Raw genomic sequence first — 18,160 nt, 5'->3', positions numbered from 1 at the left:
CGATTTAGGCTGGATTTTAGATTTTGGCCCCTTCTCTGATTGAGTTCGACACCCCTACTCTAACCACTGAGCAAAAACCAGCCAGGGCTCCTCTCCATATTCTAAAGCAGAGAAGGAAAAGGGAGAAAGGAGGAGAGAGGGAAGAGTGAAGAAAGATGTTAAATTCACTGAGAGGGAACTCAGAAGCTCCCTGGGCACCACATAACAGACATCATAACATCCATTATGAGGTTTTTCTATTTGTGAAACACCTTTCTCCACGATGTATTGATAAGAGGAATAGAATTTTAAAGGAGAGAAATACCTATTTGTGAGTCTGTCCTCACAGAGGTCAGGCTGCCACTAGTAAGCCCTGTGATCTTGGACATGTCTCTGAGCCTCAGTTTCTCTCTGTGTAAAGTGCGTATAACCAGGCCTTTCAGCACCACCACCACCCCCGCTGTGGCCCTGTCAAGTAGCCCATTTTTTCTGGACATTGTGACTGAGCCTGCTTAAATTACACAGCCATCAGGAGACACAGCCATACACCCATGGGCAGCAGCCTCTGAAACTCGCTGTCATGTCAGTGGCCAGACTCTGTGAACCTGTACACGAACGGAAAATGACTCAGAGAGGAAGGAAAAGTCAGTGGAGTGGGAGTGTCTACTTGCCTGCCCCTGAGTCCCTTCCTGGCCCCTTCTCCACCAGCAATTTCTCTTTCTCTAAATCCACTTCCTCTTACTCCTGGCTCCTCCCCATGGAATAACTGACAAATAGCTTTGTTTTCAGTTTCACAGTAAAGTTTTCATCAGTTCAGAGAACTGCCTGGCTGGTGTGAGGAGCAGCTGGGACCACAGAGGTGGTGAAGAGATGGCCCCCTACTGCTACCAGCTTTCCTTCGTGAATCCTGTGAGTTCCAGGCTGTGGGCACAGGAGATGCTGCAGGGCTGACTGGCTGCCTTGAAAGGAGCTGCTCTGGGTCTCCTAGGGAACCAGACTGGGGTGGCAGAGGGTGTACTGGGAGCTGACAGGACCCAGGGGTGATAATCACCCCAGAGGTGCATTGCACAGATGGTGCTGAGCTCCTTCTGAGCGCCTGACCTGTCCTGGGTGTGAGGGGCAGGAGGGCACTGGGCAGCCCTGGAAGAGTGGGCTCTGTTGGAGTGAAAGGGGAAGTCAGCAGGGCTTCCAGGGAGCCCAGCAGCCAGGCCTGGGCACTGACTTAGGAGATGGCCTCCCTGGCTTCAGCTATTTCCTAGCTAGGTGACCTCAGGTGAGCTGTGTTAGCTCTCTGGGCCTCAGTTTCCACATCTGTAGAATAGGGGTAATCCTTGAGCTGCCTCCCAGGATTGGGGTGAGGATGGAGGTAGCATATCTAGGGTGTGTGAATGGTGCCTGGCACGCGGTGGGGCTGTAGAAGTGTGCAGCATGGCTCGGAGTCTGGGGGCAGCAGGGAAGACCTCCTGAGGGGTGTCTGCTCCCTGGGGGTGAGTTAACAGGGCAGGTCCAGGGTGTGAGCAGAGGGGCCCTCTGGGGAGTGAGGGAGGAGCGGCCTGCCCTGCAGTGTGGGATGCAAAGGGCAGCCTTTCCCACCGTTTGGCCACATGTGAGGGCCCTGTCTGGGTGGCAGAGTTTAAAGCCTCTGAGCTTTATTATCCCCACGCCATCCATGAGAACCTGAGACTCAGAGACGTTGAGGCCACTTACCAGATGTCCCAGATAGTGGAGAAGGAGGGTGCCTTGTTTACCCCAGGAGGGGAGGTGCCCACAGGGGGAGCACTCATGGGGGAAGGCAGGCAGGTGGCAGCCCAGGCCCAGGAGGTCACTGTGCCCTGGACCGCCCCGTGGAAGCCTCGCCCAGCCTGGGCAAACAGTTTCTCGAGAGCCGGGAGGTGGATGACAGGGCTGTTCCTGGGTGGGACACGGGGTAGGCGGGTTGTCAGTAGCACAGCGCTGAGGGGGAAGCTGCCTGGGCCTCACACTCCAACGCCCTGGGCAGGGGCCCTGGCATGGCCCTGGGCTCACCTTGAAAAGGCTCTGCAGGTGGAGCTGCAGAAAGTGAGCCAGACCCCGTTGGTGCCTCAAGTGTGTTTGTGGAGTCTCAGGGTCAGAAGTTGTCCCCTTAGGCTCATTGTCTGTCAGATGGGGGATAGCAGACGTCCTTCTAGGCCCTGACACTTTCTTCTCACGATGACAGGTTTGTACTTTTCTATGCTTGGGTCCAAAAGCTACTAGTAATTATACAAATCAGACGGCAGTCCCAAAGGGCAGCAGAGTTCTAACAGGGCCTTGGTGCCCTGGCAGGTGGCTCCCTTGGTTGGAGTGTTGTCCTGATCACCAAAAGGTTGAGGGATTGGTCCTCTATTGGGGTGCATTTCAGAGGCAATGAATCTCTCTCTCTTTCTCTCTCTCTTGCTGCTGCTGCTGCTGCTGCTGCTGCTTCTTCTTCTTCTTCTTCTTCTTCTTCTTCTTCTTCCTCTTCCTCTGCTTCTGCTTCTGCTTCTGCTCCTGCTTCTTCTTCTTCTCTAAAATTAAAGACCATATCATTGGGTGAGGATAAAACAAACAAAAAACTCAACCGGGGCTTTGGTGTCATACAAAAAGGACGGTGGGTGGAGTCCGTACAGGCGACAGACACACCGTTCACCTCACAGAGTCACTCCCCGGCTGACCCAGTGATTTCCAGCAGTCAGGAGTGACCTACCTCTTCCTCCAAACTGTGCAGGAGGACCGCACGGCCTGGCTGTTCCGCTGACCAGCTGACCTCCATGAGGATCTGCCTCAGGAGCCTCACCCCCATTCCTTGCCCAAGCCCCTCCAGCCGTATCTGGCCCAGCCTCCTCAGAGGCCAGGGTGGAAGCTGGAACCACACGCAGGACAGGACTGGCTGTTTGGTTGGGGACGCCCTCAGGGAGCCAGGAGCCAGGATGTCTGTGCTTCATCCTGAGAAGCAGCCTGTGTGGGGCTTCACAGCATGGGTGCTGGGATCCACACCCCACTCTATCACAGACCAACTGGGTGGCTTTGGGCACGTTACCAGACCTTCTGTGCTCAGTTTCCCCATCTGTAGGGGTGGCCCTGATAATGGCCAGGGCTGTTGCCAGGATAACTAGGAACAGCCAGGGAAATGGGCCCCAGAAGCACCTCAGAACCCTTGGGGCAGCAGCCTCAGTTTCCATATCTGTATGGGAGGCTGAAAGGCTCCCACAGGCCCTGCAGTGAGCCCCGTGGGCCAGCTGTGGCTGTGTGCCCGCTGGAGACCCTGGGCCTCCAGAAGGAGGCTGCGCACCCTCTGGCCGGTGGCCTGGCTCTGCTATCTGACCCTCCAGAGAGGAAGAGGAGGGAAGAGTCCTCAGCCTGCAGGCCTGGCCAGGAGCTGAGAGCAAGCTCTGACCCAGCAGAGGGTTATCCATCTAAATTAATTCCTTAGAGCTGAGAGGACTCTATTCCTTTAAATGAGAGAAATGGTGTCTACTTTGTCATAGTAACGACCACTCCATATTGTCCCCCACCTGACAATCTCCCTCATACACACCACCTGCCTGGCTCTTCAGTTTTATAGGGAGTTGGCTTAAAGAGAAGATATTAACTATTAGATAAATGTGAAGGACTAAGAGCTACAAGTAATCTCCTAGGTTAATGCAGGATAAGAGCACATCAGATCAAAGGCATCCTGGAGGTTAGCTTAAAAGTCAAGAAGAAACCAATTTTGGAAATTTGCTCAGAGAGACCAAGAGGGAAGGGAGTGGTAGACACACCTACTATGTGCCAGTCTCTTCCCCAGCCCTTTTCTCACTAAATCATGGATCTTACACAGAAGGTAAGATTTATCCCTATGTTACAGATGAGGAAACTGAGGCAAAGAGGCCACATAAGCTTCCTGAGGTCACTCAGGAAATGTGCAGAAGAATGAGGCTCCAAACCTGGGTGATGCCTGGCTCTGAAACGATGCAAGCCTCACCATAACCATTGTTCCTTCCAAGTGGCCTGGGAAGGGCGTGTGACAAAGTGGGCTCTATGGGGCCTGGGAGGCGTGCAGACACCTCACTAGGGCCTCGGAGGTTGCCCAGGGCCTGGGGAGGGACCGGGAGCAGGAGCAGGAGAGGAGGCTGCCCGGAGGCTGCAGAGCATCCAGGACCAGGTGCCACCTGAGGTGGCTGGGAGGGCAAAGGTCACGGTCACACTGTTCTATGGTGGGTGTGCAGGAGGATGCCTGCTTCTTGGCCTTCTCATGGGAGCAGAAGGTTTATCCTTTAGGATAAGCTGCTGGCCTCCTTGATCCCTTGGTTTTCTGAGTATTCAACCAGGCCCTGGGGCCTTTGCCAGGAGCCCCTCTCACTGCCCTGGTTCCTCCCCCTTTCAGGGTCATGTTCATGGTACTTCCTTCTCTGGAAAGCTGTCACTTCCCCTTAAGAGAGATCAGCTCTGGGTTACATCGTCTCAGAGCCCAGTGGCGTTCGTATCAATGTTAGAAGGAACGTGTAAGTCCCCTGATTCAGGTATAATTTTTCACAGGCAGGGAGATCCATGAGCCTGAGACTCCATATGCCCAATTCACAGCTGCATCCAGCCCCTGGGACATTGCTTGACACACCAGGCCAGCCATTAGGAAGTGCCAGAGGGATTGGACAGAAGGAGCAGGACCCTAACTGACTGCCTTCTTCTCCCTGCAGGTCGTCCCCTTCTCTAGGGCCACACAAGGGGGCCTCCAGTGTGGACATCAGATCACTGTCAAAGGGGTGTTTCTTCAGTCCCATGGAACCAGGTACCTGGAAGTGTTGTTTCTCTCCAGCCTTGACCCTTAGCGAAATGTCTACTGACTGCTCAGGGTGGTTCACCCGACACTCTCCGAACTGACTGTGCCTGGCTCAGAGGATGCTGGCTGTGTAGGGCCTGGCCCCTGCCAACACTGCATGGCCCCCCTGCCCTCTGCCATAGAATCCGGACACCATTAACGTAGACTCCCCATAGACACAGGCAGAGCGGGCGCTCATAGGCTAAGACCAGCCCCAGGGCAGATCATGGGCTAGGGTTGAATTTTGCACAGGAATACCCAGAGATGCAACATGATGCCTCCTTTAACTTCCCGAAACGGCCTTCATTCACAACAAAGACCTCATTTGGCGGATGTGGAAATCTTTTTTTTTTTTTATCTATATCTTTTTTAATTTAAACATGTGTCTCCTCCCGCCCCTCCCCATTGACCTCTCTCTAGCCACCCATAACCCCCTGCACATGCCTTCACCCCCCTCATTGTCTGTGTGCATTGGTTATGCTTGTATGCACACATACAAGTCCTTTGGTTGATCTCTTACCCCCCTCCCTCATCCTCTCCTGTGTTCCCTCTGAGGTGTGACAGTCTGATTGATGCTTCTATGTCTCTGGATCTATATTTTTGTTCATCAGTTTATGTTCATTATATTCCAAAATGAGTGAGATCATATGATATTTATCTTTCTCTGACTGGCTTATTTTGCTTAGCATAATGCTCTCCAGGTCCATTCATGCTATTGCAAATGCTAAGAGTTCCTTCTTTTTTACTGCAGCATAGTATTCCATTGTGTAGATGTACCATGGTGTTCTAATACACTCATCTGCTGATGGGCACTTAGGTTGTTTCCAAATCTTAGTTATTATAAATTTTGCTGCTATGAACAGAAGGGTGCATATATCCTTCTGATTGGTGTTTCTGATTTCTTGGGATATATTCCTAGAAGTGGGATTATGGGGTCAAATGGGAATTCCATTTTTAATGTTTTGAGGAAACTCCATACAGTGGCTGTACCAGTCTGCATTATTCCCACCAGCAGTACACAAGGGTTCCTTTTTCTCCACATCCTCACCAGCATTTGTTGTTTGTTCATTTGCTGATAGACCTTCTGACAGGTGTGAGATAGTATCTCATTGTTGTTTTGATTTGCATCTTCCTGATGATTAGTGACTTTGAGCATGTTTTCATATGTCTCTTGGCCTTCTGTATATCTTGTTTTGGAAAGTGTCTATTTAGGTCCTTTGCCAATTTTTTGACTGGATTGTTTATCTTCCTCTGTTAAGCTGTAAGAGTTCTCTATAAATTTTGGAGATTAAATTCTTATTGGATATAACATTGGCAAATGTGTTCTCCCATGCAGTGGGCTTTCTTGTTGTTTTGTTAATGGTTTCTTTTGCTGTACAGAAGCTTATTTATTAAAAAATCTTTTTGTTGAGAGTATTACAGATGTTCCTATTTTTCATCCCCTATATTGCCATTCTCCATCCAATTCCCACCAGACCTCAGGCCTTCACCATGCTATTGTTTGTGTCCATAGTTAATGCATATGTGCATATAAGGTCTTTGGCTAACTTCTTCCTAATCCTTCTCTGAGATTCATCAGTTTGTTCCATGTTTCCATGCCTCTGATTCTATTTTATTTACCAGTTTATTTTGTTTATTAGATTTCTTGTCATTTATTTCGAATTTTAAATTTTGATTCAATTTTTGGTGAATATAAATTTATTGTCATTTCATGGTTCATATTTTTATCATTTTTCCCCTCTTCTTAAAGAATACCCTTTAATATTTCATATAATACTAGTTTGTTGGTGATGAACTCCTTTAGCTTTTTCTTGTCTGAGAAGCTCTTATTCTGATCTTCAATTCTAAGTGATAGCTTTGATGGGTAAAGTAATCTTGGTTGTATTTAAAATATTTAAATTTGCCATCCAATGTAATTTTTTAGAAATATATTTGTATTGATTTCAGAAGGGAAAGGGAGAGAAGAGAGAAAGATAGAAACATCAAGAATGGGATTGGCTCCCTCATGCATGCCTCAGACAGAGAACTGAGCCCACAACCCAATCATGTGCCCCTGACTCAAATGGAAACCAGGAGCCTTCAGTCTCCAGGCCAAAGCTTTATCCACTGAGCCAAACTTCCTTATGCTCAAATGTAATTCGATCTCTTTCTGCTTCAAGTTCCTTCCTGGAAAATACTAAGTCATTTCAAAATACAAACATCTCAGCACTGTTTCCCACCCAAGAGGGGACTTTGGGGAACAGGGAAGAGCTTGTACATTTTCTCAGAGGCTGGAGAGCCCTCTAATTCTCAAGCAGGCCTGTCTGCCCTCTGCTGAGGTCCAGGTGGTGTGGAGGTGTGGGGCTCTTGCCTGGTTTGGGTGGGGCTCTGCAGGAATTGAATAGAATGTCTATCTAGGGTCACCTCTGGGCTTGGTTCAGAGCCTGGCCCTGTGGGGGTGCAGAAGACAGAAAGCGGGTGGGGGTGTCCCTGAGTGCTGTGCATTAGTTGGGCACACCAGAATGACGCCAAGAAGCAGGCTATGAACCATGCTCATGCTGAGCTGGGGGAAGGCAGGAGTAGACAGTGACTCCTGGGATTGGGACTGGTTTTAGGACAAGTGACATTTATCGCGCCCCTTTCGTGATCCTGGCTCCTTGGGAAGGTTCTTTTGTTCTAATTCCTCACCTTAGAGCCATAGCTACCCCCAACAGAAGATTTGAAGGCGAGGGCTTCCTTCTGAGAAATAAATTAAAATTTAGTTTTGTGGAGACTTCCTGAACACCTCATTAATCAACCCCAAAGGAAGAAAGGCAGCCCCGCCCTGGGTGCTTTCATTCCAGGGTAGTGTTTTCCAGGTCACCTCCAGAAACTAACAGTATGAGTAGGGGTCAGGGTGGGACACACACCAACCTCTGATGAGGGACAAACACACCTATAAGTAGTTCTCCTGTCTGGAGAGCCAATATCGATCCCATGCCTCCCCTGTTAGACACTGTCTTTGTAGGTAAACACCATCAATGTCACCTGTTCTCTCCATTTGTTCTCTTCCTTCCCAAAGGAGCAGGCGTGGGCTGGCCTCTAACCAGTGCCCACTGGGCATGAGAGGCTCTTGCTTCTGTGAAAATTCCTGGATTTGTATCTTCATGCAAATGTGATATCAGTTTCTGAGACCTATGCTTCCTGAGGCTAGAGTCCACATTAATCTTTACCCAGTTCCTGCTTAAAGTCACACTGCAAAGGGCAAAATGCAATAATTACACAAAACACACTAAGCTCACGTTAGGTAAACACAAAGGAAGGCAGCAAAGTGGGATGGGTGCACACCTGCCTCACATGTTGTAGGCAAGTTCCCAGGCACACATGGAAGTCAGAGGCCCTGGGCCCTCCTGCTCCTGCCTTTGTCAATAAACCAGAACACTATCTGATATCCGTCCACCTAGGTTTGCTGTGAACTTTCATATGGGATTCAGTGACGAGGACATTGCCTTCCACTTCAACCCTCGGTTTGAAGAAGGCGGGTATGTGGTCTGTAACACCAAGCAGAAAAAATGGTCTAAGAAGGAGGAGAGGACGATGATAAATCCCTTCCAGGTGGGAATTCCTTTTGAGATCAGCTTCCTGGTGGAGAACTCCTGTTTCCAGGTGAGCAGGATTCTCCTCCCTCCCTCCCATTGCCTGTCCCCCTGCCCTTTGAGGCCTGGAGAAAAGCCTGTAAATAATGACCCAAGCAATGCCATTATAGAGATCAGAGGAGGTTACACACCTGCACCTGCACCTGCACCTACACAGCACCTGTTGCTTCTGTTACCAGGAAATAAGAGCTGATAATCCCCACCTGCTCTTTGGCCGCGGGTCCAGGTGACTTCCATCCTCTGCTGCAGCCTTGTCCGCTCCAGGTCCCTGACAGCACCTGTTTGTGGTGATGCTGTGGCAGCCCTTCTGCAGGCCCAGGGGTGGCTCAGGGCTGCGGGTGGAGTCATTGCTCTTGCAGGCAGAGCAGTGCTGCTGGGCTGGGGGAGGGGATGGCTGTGTCTGTGCTTCTCTGTGTGAAGGGCGCTCCCAGGCCCTCAGGGTGCAACCTGAGGCCCCCTCTCCTCTGCTCCCAGGAGCACTTTATGCCCATTGAAATGCGCATATTGAAATGGCATCCCCGGTGAGCTGAGAAAGACACACCTAGAGCAATAGTCAAACAAGAACTCAGGGCCAAGTGATGACTGGGTTTGGCTGCATTTGGGATCACATGCGTGTTCCTTACCTGGAGCAGCTCTGAAGGCTGGGCCCCCACCTACAGGGGATGGAGGTGAAAACCCGACAGGCCTTGATTTCTAGAAGCAGGGGTCCTAGTGCTCAGGTGTGCTCCCCGCCCTGGTCTGGGACCCTCTCCTGATATATGCACTCCTGTTGACAGGTGATGGTGAACGGAAAGGAGTTTACGAAGTACACTCACCGCGTGCCCTTCCACCGCGTGGACACCATCTCCTTCACCGGTGGTGTGGAGGTGACATGGATGAGCATTGAGGTTAGACTGTCCATCTGGCACTTGTTCCACTGTCTGTGTGGAGGGGCCAGTCTAGGTATGCCTAGGCCCTGTTGGGTGGGTCCAAAAGTTCTAGCCAATCTCTCACTCAGGTGACCCTGGGACATACCTTTGGCTCCCCGATCCCAGTCTTCCTGTGTCACTGTCTCTGTCCAGAGCAGCTGCCTCAGCCTCCCTGACTCCTTCCTCTCTTGCCTGTCCCTCTCTACTTCACCCTGGTTAGGAGGCCATGTGGTTCCAGAAAGAACCCAGCTTGGGAATAAAACTGAATCTAGCTCAGATCCCAGCGCTGCCATTGTCACCAACTGTCAAGTCTCAGACAAGTGAGTCTGCCTCTCCCAGCCTCAGTTTCCTCATCTGTGCAAGGGGCCTAGTTACAGCCTCCCCAGGAGGTACTGTGTGGGCACAATGAGGGATATATGTCAGAGGTCACGAAATGTTCCTCATGGGCCCACACCAGGGTCTATTTGACTCTTCTGTGTCTTCCCATTTTTGTAATGTGTTGCCAACATCTCCAAGATCAGGAGCTGCTGTGCGTTGTGGAGCTGAGTGGTGCACCACAGTGTGAAGGTACTGAATGGCCCTCCACTGTGCTCCTGAAAATGGAGAAGGTGGTAAATTTTATGTGCATTTTAGCAAAAATTTTCCAGGTCAGGTGATATCACATGGAAATCTGAATGTCCCACTTTTTTGTGAAAACTGGGAAGATTGGGGTAGGCCTGGCCCACGTTCTTACATGGCCCCAGGTGCCTGGATTAGAGATGTTATTTCCACATAAATTGTGTCAGTCGCCCTGTGGCAGAGGCCTAATGCCTGACCCTGCCTCTTCTTTGGCCCTGGCCTTGGGCAGACAGGGAATGCTGATACACCCAGACCCAACTGGTACCAATTTATGTGTTTCAGTGTGCTCCTGAGATGGGAAAACCACACAGTAGGCCCTCAATAAATATGAGCTCCTCTCTCTTTGGTCCCATCTCTTATACTCTGTCGCTGCCTGCCTGGCTTTCTCTCTCTTCTCCGGGCCCCTGCCTTTCCACTCCTCCTGGGCTCATTAAAGCTTCTCTTCACTCCATGTCGCCTTTTGTTTTAACAGGACACCTGTGCAGTCCCTGTCCAGAAGATATTCTCTGCGGTGGTATCCTCCCCCAGTCCCTGTGGCTCACTTGAGTCTGAAGAGCAGAAACCAAAAGTGAGTTGACCATGGACACCTGGGAGGCTGAGCAGTGAGCAGGAAGGACAGGGGTCTGAGAGAGAGGCTACTTCCAGCCGCAGGCAGCAGGGCGTCTAAGCCCCATCATGTGCACCCAAGGTTCCCTATCTCCAGGCACCAGGCACCCAGGCCCAGCACCTGGGAGGCGTTCTTGGTCCTTCCCTCCCTCCCTTAATATCCCTCCAGTGCACCAATGCCTCCCCTTCCTGAAGCCACTGCGTTGGTCCAGGCCATCTGACCCCTCACCTTTTTTTCCCCTCACACCCACCCACTGCCACAGTGACCTTCCCATAAGCAAATCTAACCCTTCCTTAAAAACCCAAAGGCTCAATAGAGCTCCAGTCCCCCGGCTGGAGGAGCAGAATCCTCCCCAGTCTTGCCCAGCTCCACTGCTGGCCTCCCACCTCACCCACAAAGACCCTCCATCAGCCTCCACTGCTCACTCCAGGCTCCTTCCGGCCACCACTGTTTTGCATCTGCTGTCCTGGGGCCAAAAGGACCCTTTGCCACCTCACCCCAGCCAACCCCTAACTGCCCTTCAGTGCTCTGCTTCAATGTGGCTCCTCAGGGCATCTTTCCAGCCTGACAGTATGCTCAATGCCCCAGTCTCTCCTTTACCTGATGGACTTTTAACATCTCTGTTCAAGCCAGGCAACTTCTTCAGTTATAACTGTACTTACATGTCTGTCTTGGTCACTACGTCCGCTCTTTCCCCCAAACCATAAGCTTGGGATTGAGACTTGTCCCTTTGTGTATCCCCAGCACTGTGCCCAGTGCCTGGAGTGCAGTAGGGACTGGAGAAATGAAGGAGGAGTGTGGTTTGCACAGTCAGTAGAAGGGGAGACCAGTCAGGGAAAGCAGACCAGTCTGCTGGGTAGGGAGGGGCCTTGGGCAGGAAGAGGAACAGGGCCTGGCCCTTCCTTGGCCTCTTGAGCAATGGGGGAAGGGGCAAGGGCATGTGTGCCTCCCTACCCAGCTTCCTGTGGCCCATCACGCTGCAGGGTGAGCCTCTGCCACCTGCCACCCTGACCTTAGGATGCTGGAGCTCCTGGGAGCCTTTGCAGGGCAGCCAGACTTTGGCCCTGGCCTTGGGCAGACAGGGAATGCTGATACACCCAGACCCAACTGGTACCATTTTGTATTTGATGGCTTGCTACTGGGACAGGTGAAATAGGACACGGCTAGTAATGGTTTTGCCTCTGGGAGCTGAGGTGAGCTGTATGTCCTATGTCAGACACATCCTTCTAGATCTCTAGAGAAGCTGGTGGGATGTCCCCTCTCCTCCACCTGCCCCTCCCTGTTTTTAACCACCGTTACCTGGAAGGTGGGTGAGCATCTGGGCACCACAGGCTCAGGACGGCTTGCTTGGGAGCAGGAAGGAAGCGAGCGTGAGTTTGGGAGGCATTTCTGACCACCGTTTCAGCTGTCATCTCCCCGTCCAGTGGCACCAATATAAACCAGCAGTTTTATTTTTTCCCCTTCAGCCTCCAATTCGTTGCCAGGCCATGGCGGCTTAAATTGTAAGTCTCTTGCCCTCTCTTTGGAAACTCTTCACTTTGGTTCTTCCTGTGGGTTAAAAGGAAGAGGCAGGGTCAGGCATTAGGCCTCTGCCACAGGGCGATTGACACAATTTATGCCAGACCCCTAGGCCACCCTCCTGACTTGGATGGGGTGAGGGTTGGGGTGGGGGAGGCGGTGCTGATTTGAAGGAGGGAAGTGGTGGTTGGCTGGGCTGATGAATTGGGAAACAAGCTGAATTGCCCAAGCCCCTGCCATTCTGTGGACATGATGGTCCGCATTTACTTCTTCCTGCAAAGTGAAACTATGCTAGAGAAATTCCCCTGGGAAGGAAGATGGGCCAACAGGCCACAAAGGAAGGCAGCACATTCCTCTCCAGAAGGAACTTTTGACCCTACCTAACCCTCTTAAGAGGAGAAACACCTGTACCCTGCAGTTTTCAGAGTCTGGTCTTGGCTACTGAGAGGGTGCCCCATCTGCAGCTGCTGGGAAGGTGTGTGTTAAGTGGTGCCCTCTGGTGGCCAATAGCGGTGCTGGTGAGAGCAGATGAAAAACACCATTTCTTTCTTCCACACACCAACTTTGGTCCACACAGTGTAGAGCACCCCTGGACAGATGTTCCCTGTAAGTCTGCAAGCTCCATCAGCGCACAACCCGCTCCCTCCTGTTGGTACAAGTCGGCGGGGAGCCCTGGAGTTAGGGGAGCTGCCAGTGGACGGGCTGAGGGCAGGTGGCCATGATGGGGTCTGGGACAGTGGCAGAAAGTTGCACCAAGGCTGACAGGAGAGGGAAGGCGAATGGGAGAATCCAGAGGCAGAAGCTTCACACTGGAGCACCCCCTCTAGAGTGCGTGGGGGACTGGGTGCGAGTGTGACCCCACCCTGAATTTCCTGGTCTCTTTTCAACAGAATCCCATGATTCTGCCCCCCTGAGAGACACCATCTTGAAACAGCAAAGGCTTTGAATTAGCTAATCGTGAAAGACTGTGCGCCTGAGCTCCAATCAAGAGATGCCTCAGGAATTACAGATCTGAGAAGCCCACCAAGCCCAAGCATGGTGTGCCCACAGCCTTCTGCATGGAATAAAGATGTTTGCCTTGCTGCCTGGCTCCCGAGTATGATTTGTATTCTACCAGGACCTCTGAGTTGTGGTCTTTATCTTATTTCTAACAGATATACATACTAATACAGTAGCACCTCGGTTATCAAACATAAATCATTCTGGAAGGCTGTTGGAATAGCTATTTATTAAAAAAAATCACCGAGGGAGGGCATGTATGGGAAGGGGGGGGGGGCAATGGTATATGAACAAAGATAATAATTTAATAAAAAAGTTTAAAAAAATAAAATAAAAAATGATAAAAAATAAATAAATAAAGGCATAATAAAAAATAATAATAATAAAAATTAAAAAAACGAATCAATTTTCCCATTAGACACAATGTAAATTGAGTTAATTTATTCCAGATCCACAAATGATTCTCTGTTTTAACCTTTCTTTTATACAGTACCTGTCTTATGTACGGTTTAATCTATGAACTAACACTTCTTTTCTTAAATGTATCGAACCACCCCCTAATCACGTTCAGCACTTGTTCCAGGGCTGTCTTTCAGGAAGTCAGCAGGCTGCATCTTCACTTTTTCACTGATCACTGCCTCAGAAATGCTGTCACTGACTGACTGCTTTTCATTTATCCAAATCAGCAAGAGTTTTCTTCTAGCTCTTCAACTGCCTGTCATCCTGGGTTTTTCCACAGGCTTAGCAACATTAACACTCTTGGTGGCCTCTTAATGTTTTAAAATGGTCCTAATCATCCATTTCACCAGCTAGGAAAGAAAAAAAATATTCACAGCACAATTTCTTGAGAGGTTAACAACAGGAGGTTTAGGGGAAAAACTGAATCTCATTCTCTCCTTTGCTTGTGACCTAAGAGATGCTTTTTGTCATGCTGAGGTAGCAGCATGAAAGGGTTGTCTGGTTGAGAACCAAATCTTGTTCAACAGGAAGACATTGTTTCCTTGAACATCTTGGTGGAGAACTGAATTGTCTGAGATGGAAGACCTCTGGGACCTCTGAGAAGGTCTGATTGAATTGCATTGTTTCTTCTACACCCAAGGCCTGATGAACCACATCTCCTCCCTACAGTCACCAGGGCATCTCTTGTTAGAAATGCTCTTCACCAGTGTCTCAGGGATACAATAGATGCTTGAAAATGTATAGATCCACAAGGCACCCTACTTCTGCAGAAGGGTACAATGCCCCAGCAACAATATGGTGGGCAAGCACAGAGAACAGGCAGTCCGTCTCCTTTGACCCCTGACGTGTTACTACACCATGCCCTAATTGGCTTAAGAGCCTGGTTCCACAACCTATCAGGAATGTCTAACTTCAGAAGGGCAGCCCAAGTTACAAGAGGGGGGCATTTCCAATGCCTGCCCGGAAATGGTGCAAAACTATGTCTTCTCTCCTACTGGAATGTCTGTGGTTATAACTACCTGTTAGACTTTGTCTGCCAGGAAATGGGGGAGAGCTATGCCTTTGTCTTTTGAGAAAGGGAGGCCTGGGTGGATTTGAGTACAAAATAAAGGTTAAAAAGACAAAAGAAATGAAGTGAATATCTAAACTATAGCTTTGTTAGGAAAAACTTACTAATTCTTATATCTCCTTCCCCTCATCCCAAAGTGTTGGGCTCTCTCACATTCTCCAGGACATTGAGGTCCAATATCAGACTTTGCTCCTCTGGCTCCAGCTTCCTGATCCTGGCCACTCTCCCTAGGGGGACATATTCCTGACGGTGTCTTTATCACTGAGGAAGCTAAGGCCAGGGAGCTAGTCCTATGGCTGGGAGGCCTGAGATGGTAGATTTCACTAGTTTATCGCTCCTCCTGCCTGTCACCCTGTGCTGTGCTCTCCACATTGGCAGAGAGCCTCCTCTTAGCACAGGAAGGGGTGCCCTGGAGTCTTCCTAGGACAGTGTCCTCTCCCCTGCGAGGGTTTTCTGGAGCCAATAAAACCGGTTGGAAAATCAGCCTGGCATCCTGCTTGCAGAGTTCCCCACAGCCACACCAGGTGAGTAAGGAAGGCCCCGGACCTCAAGATATTTTGGGACCCTTTTCCTGAAGCAAGGAAAGCTGAAGCTGGACAACTGGATGTAAACTTCAGAGAAGTCAGCACAGCACATGTATGGACAATCCTCATGTCTAGAGACATTCACACTGCAAACTAAGAGCAGCTGTCGGCATTGCCATTGCCTTCCCTCTCTCCTTCTAACGATGCCTTCCCTCTCTCCATCTAACGATGCTAGGCATCGTCTTCACTGGCTGACTCCAGACTCAGACTGGTGCACAGTCTTCTCCCAGCATTCACCTGTGTTTCCACAGAAACGCCTTAGTAAACACAGGACAGCTTTAGCCATAGTCCTAATTTTTGGAACCCAATGCAGACCTGCGCCCTAAACTGACCTATTGTCAGGACCAGGAGACGGGTTCCTTGAGGTGGAGCAATCTACCTACTTAACTTTGGCACTTTGACTCCCTGGAAAATTTTAAAGGCAGGACTGAGGGGACCAAAAATTCCCCCACACCACCCCCAAACATGTTTTTGGCATATGTATTATGTAAACTGGTTATTTTTAAGAGGCAGAACATTCAGGAAATTATTTTAAATCACATCTGCCCCCTTACTGCTTAAAAGAATTGGGATAGGGAGGAAGAGAGCTCTTACCAAAGACAGCCTTTATTTATTTATACTAGAAAGATTTCTCTGCCTGGCAAGGCAAACATGGTTAACCAAACATTTGTTCTTCCCATCTCCCTGTGAATTGTCTTCCTACCCTGGGAAGTCCCAGGCCCCTCCCCCTCCCCCTGGCCTTAGGGCAGCATCTGAGCCTCAACTGTCTGCCTGCCTGTGGGCCTTCTATTCTCATGGAGCCCTTGTACATGCAAAATTATATTTGGTGTTTCTCCTGTTAATCTGTCTCACAGCAATTTAATTATAAAGTAGAAGAAAAATGTTCCCTCTCTGACATGTCACTTCCATCCATCCACAAATCATTTTTCAACTTACAAAACTGAAACCTGTAGCTATTAATAACAAATTTTTCTCCACTCCCCGCAGTGCCTGAAAACCACCAGTCTGAAGGCTTTTCTATATATAAGTTTGACAGGAACCGCATAGCAGTGAAGTCATCCATATATGTCTTTTGTGTCTGGCTTATTTCACTTAGCAGAGTGCCCTCCAGGCTCATCCAGGATGTACAATGAGTCAGCACTTATCTCCTTGGAGAGCCTAAGTGGATGAAGAGGGCAAAGGCAGCCAAGTCAAGCTGCAAAGTTCAGGAGAAGGGTGTCCTGCTGGGCATCAACCATATGCACACAAACCAGTCACATTTGCCTGGAGGGTGTGGCTCAATGGTTGAATATAGATCCAGGAACCAAGAAGTCATTGGTTCCATTCCATGTCAGGGCACATGTCCAGGTTGAGGCTATGTGCAGGATGCAGCCGATTGATGATGTTTCTCTGTCATTGATATTTCTGTCTCTCTATCTTTCTACCTTCCTCTTTCTCTAAAAATCAATAAAAAACATATTTTTTAAAAGTCACATTTGATATCATATCTACTGAAGATGTGGGCATCTTTGATGTCAAATCCAGATTTCTGGGTGTTGAGATGGAGAAGATGCAGCTCCATATTCAGGATTTACTTGAGATGCCATCTCAAGGAGTAGTTTGATGAGGTTAAAGTGAATGTTAACCTTTGCACATATCTGCTGAACAAGAAATTCCATGATCCTGCTGGTGTGGTTCAGTGGTTGAGCATCGACCTATAAACCAGGTGATTAGGGTTTGATTCCTGATCAGGGCACATGCCCAGGTTGTGAGCTAGATCCCTTGTTGCAGGAGAGGCATGCAGGAGGTACCCAATCATCCTTCATCATTGATGTTACTCTCTATCTCTCTCTTCTCTCCCTTTCTCTCTGAAATCAATAAACATATATTTTAAAAAAATAAATAAATAAAATTTAATGGAAAGTGAAATGCCTGTGGAAATTTTATAGATTTTGCATCACCTGGATTAAGAAATGAATTTGTTGCCCTAGCCAGTTTGGTTCAGTGGATGGAGCGTTGGCCTGTGGACTGAAGGGTCCGGATTTGCTTCCGTCCAGGAGCACATGCCTGGGTTGCAGGCTCGATCCCCAGTAGGGGACATGCAGAAGGCAGCTGATCAGTGATTCTCTCTCATCATTGATGTTTCTGTCTTTCTCTATCCCTCTCCCTTCCTGTCTGAAGGCAATAAAAATAATTTTTTAAAAAGAAATGAATCTGTTCAGTATTTTTGTTTTTAAACATGATTGCAATCACTGCTTACAAAAATGTCATTTAAAAAAATATATATATATATATTATTGATTTTTTATGGAGAGGAAGGGAGAGCGATAGAGACTTAAAATTATCGATGAGAGAGAAATGTTGATCAGCTGCCTCTTGCACACCTCCTATTGGGCATGTGCCCACAGCAAAGGTACATGCTCTTGACCAGAATCAAACCTGGGACCTTTCAATCTGCAGACTCATGCTCTATCCACTGAGCCAAACCAGTTAAAGCAAAAAAATGTCATATTTTTAGAAAAGAAAACAAAAACTGTTCAGAAGAATGTACCTTTTGGTCATTTGATACTACAGCACAGTGATATGCGAAATGAATGACTCTAAACACTTGCACATATACTGTGGGATAGGTATTCTGATTTAAAACTTAGAGCATTCTGTGATTTGTTTTAAAGTAGGGAAAAAATGAATTAACTGACTACTCATTTTTACTGAATTAAAATTAATTCATTTTAGTTCAGTAAAAATGAATTAACTTACAATTAAATGTGTAAGCCTATTTTCTTATGAAGAACATTTGTGTCCCATTTGAATGATGTAATTCTTTGTTGATTTTTTTTTTTTTTAATTTGTGGAGAAATGGAAACCTACTTATTTGTAATGAGTCACTTACACAGGTGAAACAGCTGTGTGACCGCCATCCAGATCAAGTTCCAGAATTCTCCCGCTGCCAGAACACTGCCCTGCCAGCTTCAATGTCCAATCTGAGGTCACTGAGGCGTCCTGTGCCACAGCTCCTCCTGGTTGCTGG

The 18,160-nt window shown here is 48.8% G+C and overlaps 1 protein-coding gene across 2 annotated transcripts in view; it reads left to right on the top strand.

The window, feature by feature from the left end:
• The first annotated feature begins 772 nt into the window (after positions 1-772).
• The window catches only part of LOC118702517 (galectin-9B), a 30,976-nt gene continuing 13,588 nt past the window's right edge, over positions 773-18,160 (top strand). The window contains exons 1-7 of one of the 2 annotated variants that reach the window (XM_045571103.1): positions 773-912; positions 4,653-4,744; positions 8,197-8,398; positions 9,165-9,275; positions 10,387-10,482; positions 11,988-12,023; positions 12,930-13,280. In XM_045571103.1, the coding sequence (XP_045427059.1) occupies positions 850-912; positions 4,653-4,744; positions 8,197-8,398; positions 9,165-9,275; positions 10,387-10,482; positions 11,988-12,020 (597 nt within the window). In that variant the 5' untranslated portion in view covers positions 773-849 and the 3' untranslated portion in view covers positions 12,021-12,023; positions 12,930-13,280. Of the gene's footprint in view, positions 913-4,652; positions 4,745-8,196; positions 8,399-9,164; positions 9,276-10,386; positions 10,483-11,987; positions 12,024-12,929; positions 13,281-18,160 lie in introns of those variants that run through there. The other variant, XM_045571104.1, reaches the window with a different exon arrangement.

Source organism: Pipistrellus kuhlii, unplaced genomic scaffold (assembly GCF_014108245.1).
Source record: "Pipistrellus kuhlii isolate mPipKuh1 unplaced genomic scaffold, mPipKuh1.p scaffold_m20_p_39, whole genome shotgun sequence".
Taxonomy (NCBI): domain Eukaryota; kingdom Metazoa; phylum Chordata; class Mammalia; order Chiroptera; family Vespertilionidae; genus Pipistrellus; species Pipistrellus kuhlii.
The sequence above is the reverse complement of the archived record's forward strand: the minus strand, read 5'-3'. Positions and strand labels throughout refer to the sequence as shown.